General features: G+C 41.1%; 2 protein-coding genes across 2 annotated transcripts; both read right to left on the bottom strand.

Annotated features, from left to right (window-relative positions):
- Positions 1–380: 380 nt before the first annotated feature.
- Positions 381–12,250, bottom strand: cass4 (Cas scaffold protein family member 4). Its single transcript, XM_028407323.1, has 7 exons — positions 12,083–12,250; positions 4,544–4,966; positions 3,818–3,901; positions 3,613–3,729; positions 1,916–3,172; positions 1,734–1,814; positions 381–1,620 (listed from the first exon to the last, which is right to left on the bottom strand). Exons 1-7 carry the CDS (start codon positions 12,083–12,085, stop codon positions 1,204–1,206), a joined length of 2,382 nt encoding a protein of 793 aa, XP_028263124.1. The 5' UTR covers positions 12,086–12,250; the 3' UTR covers positions 381–1,203.
- Positions 12,251–12,955: 705 nt separating this feature from the next.
- cstf1 (cleavage stimulation factor, 3' pre-RNA, subunit 1) lies at positions 12,956–19,944 on the bottom strand. Its single transcript, XM_028405672.1, has 6 exons — positions 19,871–19,944; positions 19,345–19,553; positions 18,981–19,258; positions 18,581–18,778; positions 18,075–18,465; positions 12,956–13,503 (listed from the first exon to the last, which is right to left on the bottom strand). Exons 2-6 carry the CDS (start codon positions 19,511–19,513, stop codon positions 13,244–13,246), a joined length of 1,296 nt encoding a protein of 431 aa, XP_028261473.1. The 5' UTR covers positions 19,514–19,553; positions 19,871–19,944; the 3' UTR covers positions 12,956–13,243.
- Positions 19,945–21,431: the final 1,487 nt, after the last annotated feature.

Genomic DNA, 21,431 nt, shown 5'->3' with positions numbered 1-21,431 from the left:
GCAGCGTCCAATCAGTGTACGCAGCTGCTTCTCAGTAGTTGGTTTCACAATTTTTGCACCTTATTTTTTTCTTAACATTTTAACCATATAAGCCAGGCAGTGGCAACAGAACAGCTTTAACACATACAAAAATACACACCCAAAGCCTGTTGACGAGTGTCCAGCATCCTGAGCATATATTAGGTGTTTCCTGTGTGTCTGACTCATATGTTTCATGGTTATCTGACCTATTTTAAGTTGTATTATTTTGTACTGATGGTTCAAAAAACAATAACCATCACAGAGATACAAGCGAACCAGTGGGGGGTTTCCCAATTTTCATTTTAATATCAATAAAAATCCATCATGTAATGTACTCAGTCTTTTGTCAAGTTTAGGAATGCATAACAAAAAAATATTTACATAGATATTCACAAAAGTATCAAACTACTACCCTGGAAAAGATATATTTTACACAATTAAAGTAAAATAACATGAAAAACAATACAAAATTGTTGTAAAATATATAAAACAAATGACATTTTATGTTCAAATTGACTTGAATACAGTATTCTAAATGTGCAATTTATTCTAGAACTCCATTACTACTCATTAGTACAAATTAAACTCTTGAACTCTAATCTGCCCGTCCCAGCGGCAATTTCAACCATATGTGCTGTTTTAAACAGCACCTTCATAGCAACATTCAAAAAGCAATGCCTCATTGATATTATAGGAATATAAATGAACACACAATGATATATATTTAAATGATTCTGTACTTGTGGCTACCGCATTTTCATTTTGATAGGAGAAAAACCAGGAGGAAACGACCTGTTTTATGATAAATGCATTTAGAAGCAGCACGAACATGAGTTTTTGTGAATGTAGAAATATAAATATGCATATGAATTAAGATTAATTGATTAACTTGAATATGGCCATAGCATTAAGATTATACTCAGGCTGCCATTTGTCATTCTAAAGAAAAATGGTAATTTTAATGAGGCGAATTACTCTGAAGGCCAGTCACATGTCTGCGGACATGTTGGAGGCTTTGCACTGAGTGCCGTCTAACCATCCACTGTACACTAACATATTGCACTAACTGATTTTCTGTTATGTTTTCCCCTGTTTCATAAATCGTAACCAGGAAGTGTTTTTTTCTCCTATTAAAATAATAAAAAAAACACACAGACTTAGTAGAGATAAACCAGTATGCTCTTATAGGTCAAGCGATATCCGAAAGTGCTGCGCTCTTTGGGCCAGTTCCTTTGCAAACTCCTGAGCCTCATGCAAAGCTTGCCTGTCTGGAAAGTGCAGTGCCGCCTTTTTGGTGGCCACAGCCAGCTGCTTCAGGAGAGCACACAGGTGGTTGCTCTTAGACAGGAGGCTCTGGCTGGACCCTCCACGTTGGGCCTCTCTGCACAGGGTGTCCACAAGTCTCTGACCCACCATGATCACCAGCTTACTTTGTGAGATAAACTTCTCTGGTGGCTGGCCATCGTGAAGACTGACAACAAATCCTCCAATGGCCTTTTGGAGAGCACCGAAGTAAAGCCGACAGTGCTCTGACAGAGAGGATGATCGCTGTTCTTCTGATCCACTGCTGGAGTCAGAAGAGTGACACCTGTTTTCAGCCTGAACAGGAAAGAACATAGAAGAATGCTACATGCCATGTTTTCCTCACGGAGTTCGTGCTGCATCGTCATCATTAAGTGCTAAAATTGCATGTCATAACAGGACACACTCACCAGTGCTGATTTAGAGACTGGTGAGACTTTTACTTTTGGTTCCTTCTGCACTTCCTTTGGCTTCATTTCTTCATCCTTGGTCTGAGGAAAAGACAATGATGTTAGATTTGGATAGGGTACACAGGATCAAACTTCTTAATTCAGATATTATAATTATTTTTTGTTCAATAACAAAATTTTACCTGCAGTTCTACATAGTCATTGTCATCTTCTACCAAGTCCCCTCTCTGTTCTGGTCCCTCAGAACTTTTCTTTGTGGACTCTGGATCTTTCTGTGGAGTTCTGAACAGGAGCTTGCCGTTGGCATTGATGATGGACACCAGACGCTTGACGTCATCTGGAACAGTGCGCGCCACCATGACGAAGCGTTCCAGCTGATCAGGTGTCTGGACCTGCCCCTGGTCCTGACAGAGAGTGTGAAGAGGCCAGCCTGCCATATTCAGAGCACCCAATGTCTGTTGAAGGATCACACCAGAGTCCTCTACAATGGACAGCTGTTTATAGAGCCTGGCCTGTAGGTTGGCATCGGTCAAACGGCGGGCATTGCCTTTAACGTCCAGGGCAAAGTTTAAGAAACACATCATTGAACACACAATGCCCTCTGCCGCTCCTTTAATCTCGTTCAGGTGTTTCTCCAAATGCCCTTTGCTCCTCCAGTGACTGCTGACAAAGTCCATGAGTTGTGGCACAGCCTTGGAAATGGACTCCTGTAACTCCAGGATTTTGCGGCATGCCTCATCCTGACTGAGCATCACCTCTCGCAGAGGCTCTGGGGAAGATGAGCTCAGGGCCAAAGAGTCACACGAGCTGGTGGAGGAGCTGGAGGCTGTGCTGATTCTTTGGTTCTCGGCTGCAGAAAGACGCTGAGTCCCTCCTTGCTCATCCTCTTTCAACAGTGACTGATCACTGAAAGACGTGCAGGCAAGAAAGTTTCTCATCCGCTGTAGTCGCACCCTTTTAAGTTCATAAATATTGTTTTGATTACCCCTACACTCCAGGGGTTTATCATCAGTGGTTGGATCACTGACAGCTTCAGTCACAGGTTCCTCCTTGGGTGGAACTGCATATATTAACTCCTCTGTGACCTTTTGAGTTGGTGGTTTATCATAAAGTGGCACCCTTGGCAACACTTTGGGTGGACTTGGCATGTCAAGAGAACTGGGCTTTGGTATGTCATAAAGTGAAGATGTTGGACTGTCTCTTTGTGCAGGCAGAGTATCGTAGAGCTGCCTGCAAACGGGTTTGGAGGGCAGCGTATCGTAGGATCCTTGGTGCAGACTTTGTTTCTCAGGACCAATTGGTACGTCGTAGATCCACTCAGTCTTGCGAGGGTTGGGAAGTGTTTTGTATGCCGTACCAATCATTTTCTGTTGGAATTCTGTAGCTGAGGGAATAGGGATGTCATAGTTTGGGTCCTGAGGCGGTGGAACTGCATACACCTATGGACAAGAACAACATTGAAACAGTGTCTCATTAAAACAAGATCTTGAAATGTCTGTTTCTACTATCAGATCTGTCACTTTTTCCTCTCTTAGGCACTACAAATGCCTTCAAGAAGAGACTGTCCCAAAATATGCACTGTTATTTCCATTTGCATGATTAACAGCTTTGATACGACAACTTCTTGGAGAGCAGTGAGGAAGGCATTGCGCTGCAGCCAGGAGAAGTCTGCGATGGCAGGCTTTTCGCGCCACTTGGCCATTTGGACCACGGTACACATTTTTGCCTTTAAAAGTAATCTGAATTGTGATTATTTTTCATATCATTTCAAACATACCAAAGAGAGAAATCCATACAAAAATACTGAAAGAAAGACTGCATTTCAAAATGAGTGCATCACAGATTCCTTTATTAAACCCTCAAAACATCTGAAACTTACGTAAGAGTCTCCTGGACTGCTACACCTTAAACTCTCCGGAGAGCCAAATCTGTTGTCCAGCTCTGAAACTGAAATCACCGTGTATTTTTGTAACATTAGTCCGGGAGTTGTTGATTCCTGCAAACAGAACAGGGAAAACATCAGACTGCTGCCTGGTCCAGTTGTTGTGTATTTAGAAAAGCTTTTGATGCATGTGTTTGCTCACAGTGAAAAGAGAAGCCCGTCTCGCCTGGCTCGGGATGTCATAAACCTCCCTTTGTGGACTGGACGGCATGTTGAAGAATGAAGGCTGCAAACATAAGAGACAGGCTGTAATATTGGGGTTGACTGGCAATGCTTTGATCAGGGCTGTGTCTACCTCACTGACCTCTGCATTAACGCATTTATGGGGACAGTGTTTTGCTCTGAAGCCTGTTAAGAACGTTGGAGAGCACCATTATGCATATGTTCTGCCAATTAACACAGCTCTGTAATAGAAACCATGCTGCTCAATGAATATTAGTTGGCTACTGCAGAAAAGGAACAGGACTCCCCTGGAGCTGGAGAGGAAATGGCGAACATGTGGGTATCTCCCCACCTTCTGCCGCATAAGCACCCTGTTACAGCCACTTCTGTCTTTCTGGGGTCCCTGTCGGCATGGGCTGCTGTTTGCAGTTAAAAGTGTCTGAAGTCTGCGTCTGTTTGTCTTTTACAGGCCCATAAAGACCCCGGTTGCTGCATGCCTGTCCCCACGGAGAGGCCCCCGGTCCCCATCTGTAAGCTCTTTTGCCAGCAGGAGTTTCACAGAATTGCATTTCTGCAACCTCTCTAATCATGAGAGTTAACACTTCCCAAGAAGGGAGATCAACTTTGACCTCAGAGCTATACACCAACTATCATCGCATCAACATTTAGCTCTTTAATAATAAAGACAAACACATACAATTTGTACCTTGTTATCCTCAGGCCCCTCTATGCTGTGCCTTAATCCTGAAGGGACTGGACATTTAGAAGCAGACAAAGGAGTGAATGGCACTTTGTAGATCTGGTCCATGCATTCATAAGCAGAGCTGCTGGTGGGTCTCGACACACTTGGGATCTGGTAGATATTTTGCACACTGTCCTCAGGTTTAGCATGGGTTACTTTTGAGGTTTCTGTGACGTGGGTTATGGAGCTTGCAGCAGTTCCAGTCTGCGGTAAAAGCTTCAGTCTGTTTGCAGGGGCCAAACCATGACGTCCATGCAGAGAGCATAACCACCACCCACAGGTGCCAGCAACATTCTGGTCGATCACTGTGAGAATGTCCCCCTTTCTGAAGGCAAGCTCATCCGGGCACTCGGCTGTGTTGTCGTACAAAGCTTTCGCCAGTTTGCTCTGGAATAGAGAAGAGAGAAATCTGAAATATGGGGTTAAACATACCAGGCGTGACTTCCTAATAACATTTCCTCTTGCAAATGTTGCTACAAGTTGCACATGAGTCATTATGATTTCTAACCCTAACACCCAACCATGGCCCTGACCCAGTTTTCACATCCAAATTTAATGACTACAACTCTCACACATCGCAGTCATTCCCTTGCTGATTGTTGTAGTAATTATGTGCCTCTGAGATAAACAAGTTTCCTCAAAACATCCTCTTGCAGTCAAGCAAGCATCCTATCTCCAAAAATATCAGATTGTGGAACTGAAACCTCATTTGTCTCCACTGCACCAAAAAATGACCACTGCTTTACAAGTAGGTGTTCATGACTGATGATCGGTTCTACAGTCCATTAACTGCCCTGCTTCACTTGCTGTGTGACAAATTTGAGTTTGTTTCTACATTACTGGCTCTTGTGCACAGGGTGTCAATTGAGTGCAAAGCTGTGAACACTGACACACACCTCAAAACCACCAGAAAGAGCTGAGATCATTTGTGGTCTGTCAAAAAAGGCTGCTGTTTGCACTGACCTTCTATTCCTGTTTGTTCATGTCAGTGACATGTGAGCGTGATGTAGGTGTTTTTCTAATGCATTGACTCGATGACAAATGTGTCTTTTTATCGTTGGATATAAGTGCTTTATTTCAGTGGTTTGGTGTTCTTTCCTGTTTTAGCAGGATAGTTTAGAACCCAAAATAATTCTGTAAAGGTCAATGAATAAAAACAAACAAAACAAAACAACAAAAATCCCAAAAGGGCCACATTTGCCCCCCTAGAAGAACTTCCTTCCTGTCCCTCACTGAGCTTCCAATGACCTTAATGGAATTCTGTTACAGTATGTGAATCTAACAGTTGCAGGAGTTGTTACTGTAGAAACTAAAATACAACTACTACTGTTGATAACAATCACTTGCATGCTAGCTGCTTAAATCAGGTTTTTTGCTTTTGTTTTGAACATTTCGATGTTCAGGTGTCCACATACTTTTGTCTTATAATGTCTTCAACCAAAAGATTCGTACCCCCTTACTATTCAACACTGTCAGAATGAAAGCACACACAGTCACACATAGTCAGACCCTGAAATAAACAAACACACCCCCTCACACACACACACGCACAGCCCCCTCGGCTCTGCTTGCTGCCCTTTGCCTCTGAGGGTGAATCCTCAGCAACAAAGAGCCTATTCACCATCAGAGACCAACATACCCAGCACCTGTTGGGACACAAGCCTGCGGAGCATACTGACACAGCCAACCATGCCCCCCAAACTCTCTCTCTCACTCACACACACACACACACCAAGCCTCAGCAAACAGCCTGCCTAATCCTCTGGGTCATGCTACAGACATGCAAGTGAAATACGTAGGCTCGGGTGACAGCATCTCTTGTTTTCTCCGTGTGCACTTCATCCTAAGACCACATTAACAGCTGATTGGTTTCAAAATGCATGTGTGCATGTGCTACATTTTATCCATCAGCTCATGCGTGTGTAAGAAAAACCAGCACAATTGCCATGCACACCGCATCATGTTGTGTGTGACTAATTACTGGTGGCCACATTTTATATATATAAGCATCGTACAGACCACAGGCCACCATGTGAAACTACCAGGAATCACTTGTAATGTTGATCACTAACACTGACTACAGTAACAATGCCAGATTCAGCTGTGACTCTTTTGGATTCCTGCACACGCCTGCTTGTGTGGATCAGCCCCGTGGACAGCTGGCCTTCAGCACTTCAGCTGCACAGCTGCCTCTGCCTCTCCCCATCTCTCTGAGCTCAGTTCTGTTGACACATTAGCATTGGTCCGTCAGACACAATGTAAGAAGTGCCTCTAAAAATCAGAAGCCTCTGTTCTGACCATGAGCCACAAGCTAATACAGCTGCATTAATCTTCATATTTCAAAGTGGAAACGATTAAATCTGCACGCATTCAGTTGTACTGTGTATGTGAAAGCCAGCACAGGTTGAAAGTTGACAGCTAACGATGACTATAATCTTGGTTTTCTGATCTCAATCAGCAGGTCACACTGAGATCTGAAGAAAGTTCTCATTGAATTTCACTGAATCTCATTGAAAGTGCAAATCTGGAAGCAGGAAGCAGCCTGTTAACGATGAGTCAGTAAACACTGATGTTCACTGATTTCAAAGCACGACAGGCCCGGATCTAAGTACCGCAAGAATTCTAAGATTAATCTCAGTATTTGAAGTTATACTTCAGAATTTAAAGCAGAACTCTGAGATTAATCGCAGGGACTAGAGACCGATTTTAGGATTTAGTTAAATTCTGGTATTAATCCTGGAAATAACAAAAAAAGTCTGAATTTTAAGTTAGAATTGTAAACCTAATTCCAGGAATTAAAGAATTGAAAGAAGTCTGAGATTAAGCTCAGATTAAGTTAGAATTTGTAAAAGAAAAGTCAGAATTCAGAGGTTAATCCTGAGATATAAAGTTAGATTTACTGATTTAAATCAGAATTCTGAGGTTGATTTCAGGAATAAAATTTAGAATTCTGTATGAAATTCTAAGTTCTGACTGGCTGGGGATCAAACGAGGAATTCTGACTAGAATTTCTGGAATCAAAGTCAGACTTCAGGTCAAAAAAATCCTTTATTTTAAAAAAGTGTCTCTAATCCTCTTCTGTGTTCATCATCGTGTTGATATTGAAACTGATTTCTCATCTGTGCTCCGTTTGATTCACCTAATTAGGTAACAGTCATTGACGTGTATTTCTAAGGTATTTCATAACAATGAAACCACAGTCCCTCCCCCCCCCCCCCCCCCCCCCATAAACTCAAAAGCAGCATGTGATCACCATGGCGACACACTAACGTCCAACCACAGAGAGCAGCTATAGAACAGGAATCATTCCACGAAGCTGTTCCCAGTGTGGGAATGACACCCTCTTGGTTCACTCTGACCTTTTGGCTCCTTGGCAGTCAGGGCATGACCCCCGGGGTCAGGTCAGCACCTCGTCTATTACACCTTCAGAAACATGCCAAGGTCCTGCAGTGGCAGTAAACAAATTTGTCACACACAAGCAGAAGTCCACTAAAATTTAGAGAGATGTTCGTTTTTCCAGACGGAATGGCGGGAGTGGTGGTTTTGAAGGGGGTGGCAGGCAGAGCACATATCTGAGATCAAGTCTTCTCTTGAATTGGGAGAGGAAGTCAGCCTGTAAATATGACATATTAGACTTTCCCACAGAATAACAGACTGAATGAGGCAGAGGGGGTGACGAGGTGGAGAGACAGGGACAGACAGATAAACAGGCAGATTTAGCACCAATGTGAAATTTGTTTTACACATTGGATATTTAGTCCTGGTTGGTCTGTTTTATCTATAGTTATCTTAATGGAAAAAACACATTTGTTATCCTTCTCTTCAAATCTTACAGATCCAAGAAAAGGCTATGGAGACTAGTCCAGACTCCATGGCAGTGACACTGACTTGCTGCTGCTGCCCTGGTATTTCCTGTATGGGAACTGGTGAGAACTATGTCAAAATCTCATACACACAACTGATGAAAACTTCCAAGGACCTTTTAGTGGAGAATCAACATTCCACACTGAGGACCAATCTTCTTACAACAACACAAGGATAAACAGTATAGGTTTCAAAACGAAACATCTCATAACATGCTGTTTTTACTCCCAAATGAACGTATAAATACTTGTTTTAAGTGTGACAACCTGGTTTAAAACAGCTTTAGCTAGCTTTACTTCCGATCAGTTTATTTGCTGCTTATGTTCAGTCACATTGACTGAAGAGGAACTCTATTTGACATAAAAAAAAGAGATGAGGTAGAGCACTATTTATAGGCCTTGCTAAAGAGAATTGTCTCTAATGTGAAACTAGCTTGTTTGCTTCTTTGGAAAAAGTGGTTTGAATTTTTAAATGAGGTCTTCAGAACTGTGAGAACTAAAAGCAGTGTCTTCTGTGAAAAAAACAATGTGTTAACAATGACTGGTTGAACTAGTAGCTAGACTTAGCTATGTGTGTGTGTGTGTGTGTTTTCTGTTTAAACAGCTTATTATGCAAAGTTTTTTTTAACTTATTAGGATTAATTTATTTGTATATGTTATGAAGTCAAATGGTTTATGATAAAACCTAAAGGTGAACACAAGTAAACAGTCCAGGCTCTGGCCTGTTCCAATTGACACGTTCTGTAGTCATTGTTGCAAATGTCAGCATCTTAACCCCTATCTTTAACCCCAAAGTTAGCATGACATGTATGTTTTACTTTGCTTCCTGTTACATGTCTATTTATTAAGTGATCTTAAGTGGTCTTGCTTTTGCATAGTTGGGGAAAAATAAGACCTGCTACAAAAACTAACTTTTGATGACATATGTTATGTTGTTTAAACAACACAGCTTAAGTAAAAAGCTCCTACAGCCTCTGTAGTTTCATTTGGCTGCTTGCTAGCAAGGTTTTAGGATTCCTGTTGCACTTTATGTTCAGCTGGTGTAAGTCTGCTGTGTACATTGGGGGTTTGGTTGGAACACAGTAACTGTATTGTTTTTGTACAAACGCTACAGTGAGTAGCACCGATCTTCAGTATGATAGTTGTAAGATAGTTTGTGTTCTGCACGAGGTTGTCAGGCCTTGTTGATAAATTGTGTGGTATTAGATAACAGACCGCTGCTCCCTGACAGGAACTTATCTCACTGCATGCACTCTGGTTTTATTTATACTCAAACTTCCTCTCACACTTTTTCTGCGTTTTGTCACATTTTCACCCTGTGCTCACTTTGCAGCTGGTGCATTTACAGTGGTGACTTCTTGTATACGTGTGAGCAGTGTTGGGGAGTAACGGATTACATGTACCGACGTTACGTAATTAGAATACAAAATATGAGTAACTGTATTCCGTTACAGTTAGTCTAAAGAGATGGTAATCAGAATACAGTAACATTGTTGAAATCAGTGGATTTCTCGACGGTACTTTCACGTGTTTATTCACTCTGATGGATGAAACGAGTCACATAAAAATCTTAGTCTTCTTACAACAAAGATCTTGTTTACAGCAGATGTCTGACTTTCTCCTGACAGCTTGTCTCATTGTGTGGTTATGTACATGTGTATGATGGTGAATAGTCATTGGAGTGAGAGCTCTTACCGTCAATACAACATCTTTGATCAGAGCTAAAGTTTTTGGTTCATGTCAGCAAACTGGACAGAAAGCTGCATGCGACAGACAGGACAGAGCAGCCGGACCGATGGGGGTCAGAGTCTGAGGATGAGGATGAAGAGTGAAGGTGTCGCATTTATAATGCTCCTCATGTCATGATGCCAGGACACTGTTGGCATCACTTGAATAAGTGAACTAGGCTGATTAACATTAAAGGAGGAACATGTGGCTGCAGTCAGGTAGTTTTATAAATGGGTCTATTTAATGCATGTATTCAAACATTGTTTCTGTGTGTAAAGTGACTTTTGGTTTGTTACCTTTTGATTATTTTGACATCATCACGTTCTGTTTGTGTTTCTCTAAATGGAATAATGTGGATTGATGTGAATGCAGTCAGCTGTAATAATATGGACATGTCTTATTGAATGTTTCATACCGTCCTTTGTAGTAAGCAGGAGGTCGCTGCATTCAATCACTTCAAATGCAATTCAATGTGTAAGTAATCCAAGTAATCTGAATACATTACTCAGATTGAGTAATGTAACGGAATACTACAGTCTAAAACATGTAATCTGTATTCTGTAACCGAATCGCCCATGTGCGCACTAAAAATATATAATACAAAACAAAAGGTGCCTCACACGGCAATTAATTTGAATTTAATTCCATTGATTCAACCAGATTACAACAAAAGTTAATTAAGGTTACCTTTCCTATTGCACAGGTCTGTAGACTACCTTGGTTTTTAGCTTTATGTTATTTATATAATTTACATGGCAGCATGTCATTTCTATTTCTGTACTTTTTCATCATGATTTCACATCCTAGTGTTTAAATAACATAAAAACACAAAATGCACCCTGACAACAAAACTCCCCCCAGTGTTTTCAGATCCAGTTCTCATCCAGTGACAGTGACTGGTGAATTAGCATGAATGAGCTTAAAGATACTTAAGGAAAGAGGGAGAGGGGGAAAAAAGAAGCAACCTTTTTCAGCTTCCTCGAGTGGAATGTGGAGAGGATGCTGCCACTTCTCCACTCAAGCCTCCTGCTGTGTAATCCCTCATGACTGTCTACTGACTCCTGCTCTCAGATGATAAAAACAGACAGCAGCACACGAGACGCCCCGAAATAGCAACTGAGAAAGACATCAATTCCAACACAACCGTATAGAACGGAAGTGAGATTGCTTAAAGCATGTTAGTCATCGGCTGGAGTAGTTGGTATATTTAAAGAAGGATGAATAAGACCAGCTCAGTCAGAATAGTTGCTTTGCAGGAGGAATTGTCAGAATGATACATATCCTTCCTTACAACTGTGAGTACAGATGGACATTCATCATGTCTGTACTTCCAACTAAACACTTGACACATTCTTATCTGAAAAAAGATACTACAGTAGTCATTTTAAGCTTTTAAAATACGCAAATAAAATCATTAATTTTTGGAAAATAAAATAGCAAATGGCATAACTGTTGCTATAGCTGCAAACTGATCTGAAAACAAGCGCATCAAGCTGCAAATACTAAACTGTGTGTTTAAATTATAACAACTTCATACATCGGGAGCCTATATTCTTAACAATCATAGATTCATAAGTACAAGATCTGTTGCTCCAATGAACTGTTCCTGAGCAGCCTGAGTTGATATTCTCACTTGTAAACTCTTCTGTGTTAATGAGGCTCATAATGTTTCACTCTCAGCTCCATGTTGGCATCAGCCCTCTCAGGTTACAGCCTACAGTAGAGCAGGTCAGTGTGTGTGTGTGTAGGAATAGATGGTGGTAGCTGACACCGCAAGTTATAAGTAAAATCCAAGCAGGTGGTCTAAATGGACATTCCTGTGTGAACAGCAGTGAACACACCACCACACAGAAAAAGTCCCATTACTTTTTACTTTCTTTTTATTATTATTATTAAATGTGTCAGTACTCACCATGACTGCTCAGAAGTGTTTGTGTCCACACAGAAAAATAAGTCCGTCCACACTGGCTCACTTCTCAGTGAACCATCTCAACCGTAAGTGTGTGTGTGTGTGTGTGTGAGAAGCCTCGGGGGTTCACTCCTCCTCCTCTATGCTCCTCTGCTAGCATATTGTCTGAGCTGTCAGTAAGAGCTGGGTTCTTTTACACCCTGGGCGGAGAAACGGAGCTCTTTGACAGAGCAGCTTATCTGCAGCCCCATTGGCCGGAGACACTACAACACAAACACACACACACTTCTGCCCCACCCCACCCCACCCCACCACTTTCTTTCTTTTTTTTGTGCAGCTATCTTCATGGGACTTTTTTTTCTTTTCATCTTTCTAGTAAAGCAGAAGTGCATCATTCTCCTTTAGTTTGTATTTCCAGCTAACTGAGGGATTTTTTTCTTATTGGCTTTTATTTTGCTTCCTCTTTTGTTTTTAAATGTACACGATTAATTTATAAGGCTGGTTATTGGAAAGAAAGGAAATGGGAGGGAGGGGTGTGAAGCAGAAATTCTTGTGGGTTTCTTCTTTGTTGTCTGGACAACACAGACAGCAACGTCTGGAGGAGCTAGGGGAGGGGGGGGGGGTATGCAGGAGTGATAGGGGGAGTTTGACCTTCCAGTCGGAGGGCACAGAACACTGGAGAGGAAAAAAATCAGGAGCTTATGATAAACTTTAACTTCCTTGTAACAGAAGCGTTGCAACGACTGGCTCGTGTGGGTGTTGTTGCTGGCTTGGGTTGGTGCTTAGCCACTGCCATCTTAAAATACATACAGGATATCGCTCTGTACCTATGGTTACGTGTTCTAAATGGTCGGGGAATTCCTACCATCAAGTTCATAGAAGAAACTTCCTTATTTTAATTGTTTAATAAAAATAGACAAAAGACAAAATACAAAAGTGGAAAAGACAGCAAACATTCTGCAACCAATGACACAACTGAAAAATGTGTGTTACAACTCAACAGTTTCCAAGCAGTGACAGATCAGACTTTCAGTTCAGTGTATTATCTAAAAGAGAACATGGTGCCCACTGTGCAAGCTCTTCCACTCACAGACTCCACTGCCCAGTTTGAAATAAAAATGAAAGATGCCAAATGTGGCTGTGTAGGTATGTGGTGTCAGAGACTCAGTCTGTGGTGGTGCGGCGGTACCAGAAGCGGGCCCTGAAGTCATCGCTGCAGGTCATAAAGCCGGGGTTGGTGGGTGAGTGGACAATGCAGCGGACGATGTTGTTGTGGCCGAGTGACAGCAGGTTTTTCCTCTCAGCCGTGCGGGAGTCCCAGCAGCAGAGGCTGATGGTGCGCTCGTCGGGCAGTAGCACGTAGTCCTCCGTGTGGTTGAACACGCCCTGTGTGCGGTGCATCTGACGGCCACTCAGCCCAGCACCTGGAACAAACAGAGAAAACTTTTATTTGAAGAGAACAGGATGTGGCAGATGTAGCGCAGGAGTCATGCACTGCCAGCTATAGAGCTGACGAAGCTCAGAAACCAACAAGCCCAGTGCATTCTGGGTGCTGAGGTTTCTCTAACTTTTTGGCTAAAAGAAATGTTACAACTGTACAGAGTAACACTGACCAATTACCAAGACTCCGGCATTAACGAGTCGTTGGTCATTTGGCGATGGGTAGACAGCTCAGATTAGCTGAATTTGCACCTGTCCATCAAGTGAGTCACTACTTGTGATTGGATCACAGTTACCTGCTCTGATAAATGAACAGACATTTTGGACACATCAGCATCAGCATTTTAACGTCTTCACTGTACATGTCCTGCTGTGCGAAACTGTTTACTGTTAAACATTAATGGAAGTCTGAATGTATGAGGACTGAGGACCATTAGATTTAGTCTTGATCTATGTCAGGTAATGTCCGAGTAAGATTTTACAGTTTTGCTACATTGACCTCAGTGCTGTATTAGCACTGTTTGCAGAACCTTTGTGAAACTAATTCTAAATAGCTGGAAGCAAAACCTAATGTTCAGCTCCCCTTAACATCTAACCAATCTGATCTGCTACTGTCTTTATCGTGGCTACATATATCAAACTGTAGCACAACAGATGGCAAAATTCAGCTTAAGCTAAAGGCATCAGTTGAGTAGGCGGTCATTCAGTACAGCCCTGTAAAAGACATGTTGATAGCATGTCTGAACAGGGTGTCAGCTACTGTTGCTTTGCTCAATCTTAACTGCATTTACAGTGATAACACTAGATTTGCTATCAACAATGTGTCCTTGTCCTGAACATATACCTGCACATGTATTCCTTTGTTATCCTTATTTCTGTTCACTCCCTGAATTTATTTTTGTCATATGTCCTATACACAAACTCACTGCTGGACAAAGCAGTTAGCCTTTGAGAATGACATATAAAAACAATTTTCCATTAATGACTACAAATATGAAAAACCACCACTCCCTGTTTCCTACATGAAAAGCCCAGACCTCTCTCAAAAAGGGCATTGAGAACAACTCTCTAAAACCCCGTTCAGACTGTGGAAAGTCAATCCAGCTACAGTTGGATTGAATCGAGATTGCTTTTAAGTCAGACATGTTCAGACCTATTTTCAAATCAGGGTGAGCCTATTTGTCGTGCAGTTTCTTTTGTTTTGTTTTCTTTGTAGCCATGTCGAAAATAAACCTGTAGTTTGACAGGTGTTTATGCAAGGCTTTTGTACATGACCCGGATCCTGTCCTTGTGAACCCAGAAGTATGACCTCACTAGACGCATTTGCATTCAGACCTTATCCAGATTTACAGAAATGGATCTAGCCAATTTGAAATCAATCCAGCTTTAACTGGATTTGCGCTGTTCAGATTGAGAAATAAAATCACAAGACTGAACGGGGTCTAATAGCTTCATTTAGCTTCATTTTCTGCTGCTATTATTTGTTAGTTATCAACAAACATACTTTAACAAATCAAAATCTATAAAAGTTTGAACCAGTTAGCCAGACTGCAGACTGTGAGGGGTTATTTGTTACATAGAATTTGCCATTTTTCAGTGATAAAATTATAGAACTGTTCTTAGTCCAACTCAAATAGAGAAAATGACTTAAGTGTTGGACAAATGTCAGCTGGAGGTGTGAAGAGGAAGGAAGTGCATTTAGAGTACTACAGTATTAGGTGTCCCACACAACAGAAAGTTTAAAGTTGTTACACTAGTGTAAGCAAATTACTGATCAAAATGACAGTAAATGATGCTCGAAATCAGGCGGTTTCATTTTTAGATTCTCGTGCACAGGTATGTTTTACAGACATTTCACTTAACCTTACTTCAATTTAATGTTTGAAATACATAAGCTGACTCTACTTGTGTGAACTCATACATCATCAGACACCAATGAGAGTAACTAGGTCAACTAGACAACCCTTGACATATTTAAACCCGACATCTGCCTTTTCTCATTGGCTTTCAATTCCTGTTGCACCAGTGCACCACATGCCATTGTGTGATAGGCAATGGTACGTATACTGTATGTTTATGACTGTTTGACTTTTGTTGTGTCGACCTATCCACTAAAGAGACAAGAAGCATGTGCTATTGTATATCTTTAGTGTAAAACATACTGTGTTATCTATGAGTGAATAGAATAACTTTGGGCAAACAGTCTTCATGACATTGCTATTGCTAGTTTAACACAACCCCATTCCTGAAAACAGCACATCACTTACATTTACAGTTTTAGCGAGGCAGTTAGCAGCTATCAGTATGTACAGTACATTGCACAGTTTTTCAGAAGCAAAGGTCTCATTGATCAATAACAAGGTAGTGTCTAGACAAGCTATAACTTATATATAAAACCCTTATTTCTTTCCTGTCTCTGCAGGTCAAGCAAGAGCAGAGCTTTCTGCTGCAGTCTGATAAATAACTAAGGAACACTTTGTGATGCCGCACACACTGCATATTATTTGTGTAGCAGACAGAAGGATTTCAAAGGATTTCAGAGGGAACCTGTAATACAGAGGACCAACAAGGACTGATACAGACAACATAACCATGGTGACAAGACAAACAACTGTGCATTCAGGTGCTTACTGTATAGTCTGTGGCACAAACAGCAGAAAAAAAGATTAGTCATAATTGTTCCTTAAAATTTGTCATAATTCTAGAATGCAAGAGGATTGCATCAATATAAGGGTTTTGTCTGCAGCAACTCCAAAAACAAAGATATTCACGTAACAGATAAAAACACCCAACCTTCAACAATTAACAAGCTTGAATGAGACGTTATACATTTCTGATTAAAAATAACTGTCCATTCATTTTGCTGGAATCTATGTCAAAGAGAGATGCTTCTCATCCCTGTTCTGCTCCTCACTACAGCATAGTGACAAGACTTTATCAAAGATACTAAAAAGAGTGTAATCAGATAAAACTTTAACAAGTTGTAAGTGCATATTAATTTTGCTAGCTGTTCATTAGTTTAGTGTTCAGTTTCCAATAAGCAGTTATGAGCTTCAAGGTGTCTGATGCACAGTAATGCAACAAAGTAACGCAGTAAAGGATAAAATGCTCTTCTGTGATTCTAAAGAAAATGAAAATCAAATGATTCAGACTGATTCTAAAACATAATTTATAGAAACAATGTGATCATTCACAAAAACAGGGAAGGAAATGTTGCTGCAAGTCTGGACTGATTGCAGATCTGAGGAAGATGCGGTCATCACAAAGATATTTGCAATAAGATTTACCAACTGGAGGTTCAAGTGTTGACACATCTGATCATTTGTGTCAATGAGCGTGGTAAAACTTGTACTTAGTGATAAATGGAGTTGTGAGGCAGAGGAAAAAAAACCTCAATACAGATCAAGAACAGACAAACATGCTTCACACTTACATTCAGTACACTTGTTTTTATACTTCTTTAAACTGCTCAGACAATTTCCCATGTAAGATGGTATATTTATTTGTATATTATTAGGTAATATGTTCAAATGACTTCAAGTTTTTGTTCTTTTCTCTGCTTTCAACCAAACATCTCAATGAAATGTACTTTAAGTAAATAAATACATTTTAAGTACTTTTTTAAAGAAATCCTTTGACCTTAAAATATGCTTGTCCTGTTTTAAAAGCAGTATGTAAAAGAAGGAAAGATGCTATTTGGCCATATAGGATATACTATAACCACAAGAAGAAGGATGGGATGAAATTGACAGTGTTACTGACACTACCAGGCATGAGTTCAATACTATGACAGAAAAAAAACAAGATGCATATTTATTTGCCTGCATGAGTTTTCTCCAGATACACCAACTTTCTCCCAATGGGGACTCAAAAATGGCCGCAGTGCACCACAGTATAATATAGCACAAATTATTCCAATACAACACTCTTTTCACTCCAGTGTGTCTCACTGTGGGGGCAAAGCAGAGGGAACACATACAAGAGTAGCTTGCAGCTCTGTCTTTCTCATATTTCTGACAGTGCCTCCTGGTGGCTAAAAAAAGAACATTAACATGCTCCAGACAAGCTTAATCTATTCAGGTTAAGAAAAAGCACTTATTATGACCATGAGCAATCTGACCCTAGGCTCAACATACCTCTAACCCTCTAATCTGTTAATCTCACTTTGTATGCAATTTCCCCATTGTGGAAATAATGAAGGTTTCTTAATAATAAGGTTTCTTAATAGGGCACCACTTTTCTGTTTCCCCCCCCAATCTCAAACACTAACTGCAAACACATAAGTAGGTAGCTTCTAAAATCATAATAAAGCTCCAGACAGCAAAAGCAATGTGAAGAGTAGTAGATATGATGTTCAGATAAATTATGATGTTCTGATTGATAGACTTTAATCTCATTAAACAGACTGTGAATGAACAGACTCTTCTAATTCCCAGAATATGAACAGACAATGCACCTTGAGTGCACATGCTTCAATCCCAGTGAGTCAAGCTATACAAATTTCTTTCACATGTATTCATGTCTGGAAGTACCTATGTTCCAACAAAGCACATACCTGTATACTTGACTAGTGTCCGGCCTGTAGAGATTTCCCACAGCTTGACCACGGAGTCTTTCCCACTGGACAGGATGTATTTTGAGTTCTTGGAGAAGATGGCCGAACAAACCTCAGCTCCGTCGTGGGCCTTATCGAAGGTGGTCACACAGCGATTGGAAACGCCATCCCACAGTTTGATGCTGCCGTCCTTGCTGCAGGAGACGTAGCTGTTTGCAGTGGGGTTGTAGCCGACACTGCAGATGGTGTCTGTGTGCTGGTCCAATGGGTTGCAGGACACAAAGCACTGAAAAGTGTTGACATCATATAGACGCAGAGTAGGGTGCTGCGTTCCTACTAGGAGGAAGTCACCTGATGGGTGGAAGGAGATTGTGCGCAGCATTTCTGCTTCCTGCAGCGTAAGAGATGACAAGACAAAAGAAAGTGAATGAATCGATGTGTAGCATCACAGGAAATTATGTTTATTTTCTCAAACCACTGATACAAAAGAAAAGTGGGAGACTGACCTGTATATACTTAAATGCTCTTTTTGCTGAGGGTTTTGAGTAGTCGAACAATTTGAGGGTGTAATCTCTTGAGCCAGATGCTAGAATCTGTTCAGTGGGATGGAAGGCGAGGCAGGTGACTTCATCAACATGGTCGTACAGTGTCCGAATCACAGGGTGATTCTCCATGTTTTGCTGTGCCGTCTCATTCATCATCACCTGACAATAAACAGAAACAATGTTAACACTGGCCTAATACATACGTCATATGTGCTGGTGAAGATTCTCAGTCATCCAGGTCATTTTTCATTCAAGAGATTAAAGCAGGGCAACTCGACTTGTTAAAGCTCCTTAAAGACATTTGCCCTGGTTCAAGCTCTTAAATGATATGTGTGTATTATTTTTATCCAACCCCACTCACCTCAATGGGCATGGCACTTTTTGCCAACATGCGCTCAGTATCCAGAATCTTAATGGAGGCGTCAGCAGAGCCAGTGGCAATCAGCTGCCCATCACGACTGTACGTGGCAACACGGCATGGGCCCTTATGAGATGTGACATAGCAGGTCTCATACTCTGACGCTTCTGGAGACATGGTCTGCACGTCTGCATCAAACTCCAGATCAATCCCAACACCTGGTGCCACTGTATCTGAGCGTCCAATAGCATACTGAACGGCACTATCATCATTCTCCATTCCTGCAACAGGTTGCACATTATACAGTTAGTACCTATTGAAGACTCACCCCCACACACACGCACAAGGGAAGGAAACCACTTCTTACCTATCTTAGCCAGCTGCATCAGCTGCTCAGAGGGAGACACCACGTTTTGTGGTTTAACCTCATTGATGAGACTGTTGGCGATATTGGTGTATCCATCATACAGCAGCTGGCTTATGATAAGCTTGTATAGGTGTTGTCGGTCCTTCAGAGTCGGTTTGGGGCGATACATGTTGGGTCACTGTGACCTGAACCGGGCCCTCAGTAGCTGGCTGTAACCAAAGAAACAATGCCAACAACGTATAACTTTACCATCTTACATTTGTTTCACAAAACAGCGATGTTAGTTAATGTCGTATTCTCGTTAGTAACACGGTTAGCTTAACATTGTTAGCGTTACAATGAATGGAACTTGTGCTTAGCCGTGCAGCTAACGCAGTTAGCTTTGTTGCTACTATTACGACGATGCACGAAAACAACAGCGGACACAACGATGCAGTAGCTTAACGTATTTGTTCCGTATCACCCAAATGACGCTAACTTGCACAATGTTACTTTGTTTTTAATAACAAAACAAAAAATACCCTACCCTTAAAGTTCCAATGGCGCTTCTGAAGCCAAACGTGCGTTACGTTGTACGTAATTACGTTATACGTCACGAGACTGAAAGGCGGAAGTGAAATGTAGTCATCTACCAACAGTTACAGTTGCAGGTATCGGATAGGCGGGTGCTGTTTGCTGCGACACCTCAAGCTGTATAATCAGACATCTAGTGGGAAACACAGTAATTACAGCAAAGTTAATACTTAATGTAATTACATTGAGCTAATCGATTTTGTAACCCTGTGTTTGAAAGCATCATAAAAGTACCGGTAGTTGTCAAATTGCCTTTTTTTTAAGTGTCCCTTTGGTAATTTAATAAAGGACCAACAGACAACAGTACCAGTTATTTATCCTGTATCACATTTATTCAGTGAAAACCAAAAATATCATTTATTGGGGTTAAATTAAAATTAAATTAAATTAAATTAAAAGACACAATTCATTGTAATACTGAGTCTGTTTTTGTTAACACAATTCTACAATTTTTAACAAAAATTGGGAGTGAAGTCTCTTCTCTCGTATTTAGGCCTATAGACATGACCCAGCAGATGGTGCAAAAGTTCCTCATTCAAACACATTAAGAAAAAAGTCAAGTTTTCTCAGATTTTAAATCCAGCTTTGCTGCTCAGATGCTCAGTGTTTTCTTATTAGCTTTCAACACTGAGACCTGATGCATCGCAATGATGCTATAAAAAAGTGGGGCACGAGACTGCTATTTTGTTGCTACTGAGAAGGCATAATAGAACATAAGTGGATGTAGGCCTCCAGCAATTCAGCACCCAGCCACCCACACACCCACTCACACAGTGTCTACATTGCTTCTTTTTCTTTTTGTAAAATGGCTCAGCAGCTCAAATGCTGGCCAAAGAAGACATAAACGCAGTGTAATATGTGCAGAAGGATGGCGCTAGAGACATATTTAAGTCATGATAGATTAGTGATTTGTCACTTAATTTGAGCATATGTAGCAAGGACCCCATTCAAACACTGGTGAAGTAGGCTGGATATTTCCCCTGGGTACCTTCACAGCAAAATAGATTATCTACTGCAGTGAGCAGTCCTCATAAAGGTAGGTAAAGGTTCAAGTGTTTGAAGATGCACTTAAGCTGCATGATTACATTAGGATTTTGAAAAGTGCTACAGGGATTATGTCAACATCATTGGCAAGATTTGAAATGTGTAACAAAACAACAAAGTCTGTGAAACTGAGTAGCTCTTTGGCAGCTGAGAAGCAGGAACACATGCTGTTTGTCTCTCGTCATGTCACTGCTGACTATTAGCTGTAAAACTGAGTCAACCTTGTATCCTAGTAACCTGAGGAATACAGCCAAAATACCATTAATCCTCAACATCAGACTTCTGTTGACTGATTGGAGTCTACACAAATCCACATAAGACAGTCCACATCCTGTGATTTAAACATGTTTCATTTGACTTAAAATATTCACACATGCCTGAAATTGAAGTGCTTCCAGTCTGCAGGGCTGTGATGAGATGTGTGAGGATGGTAGAAAACATGCATGGTAGGAGGTGCCTTGTTACCATGT

This window comes from Parambassis ranga, chromosome 5 (assembly GCF_900634625.1).
Source record: "Parambassis ranga chromosome 5, fParRan2.1, whole genome shotgun sequence".
NCBI classification, from domain to species: Eukaryota; Metazoa; Chordata; class Actinopteri; family Ambassidae; genus Parambassis; species Parambassis ranga.
This window is presented reverse-complemented; position numbering and strand designations above follow the sequence as displayed.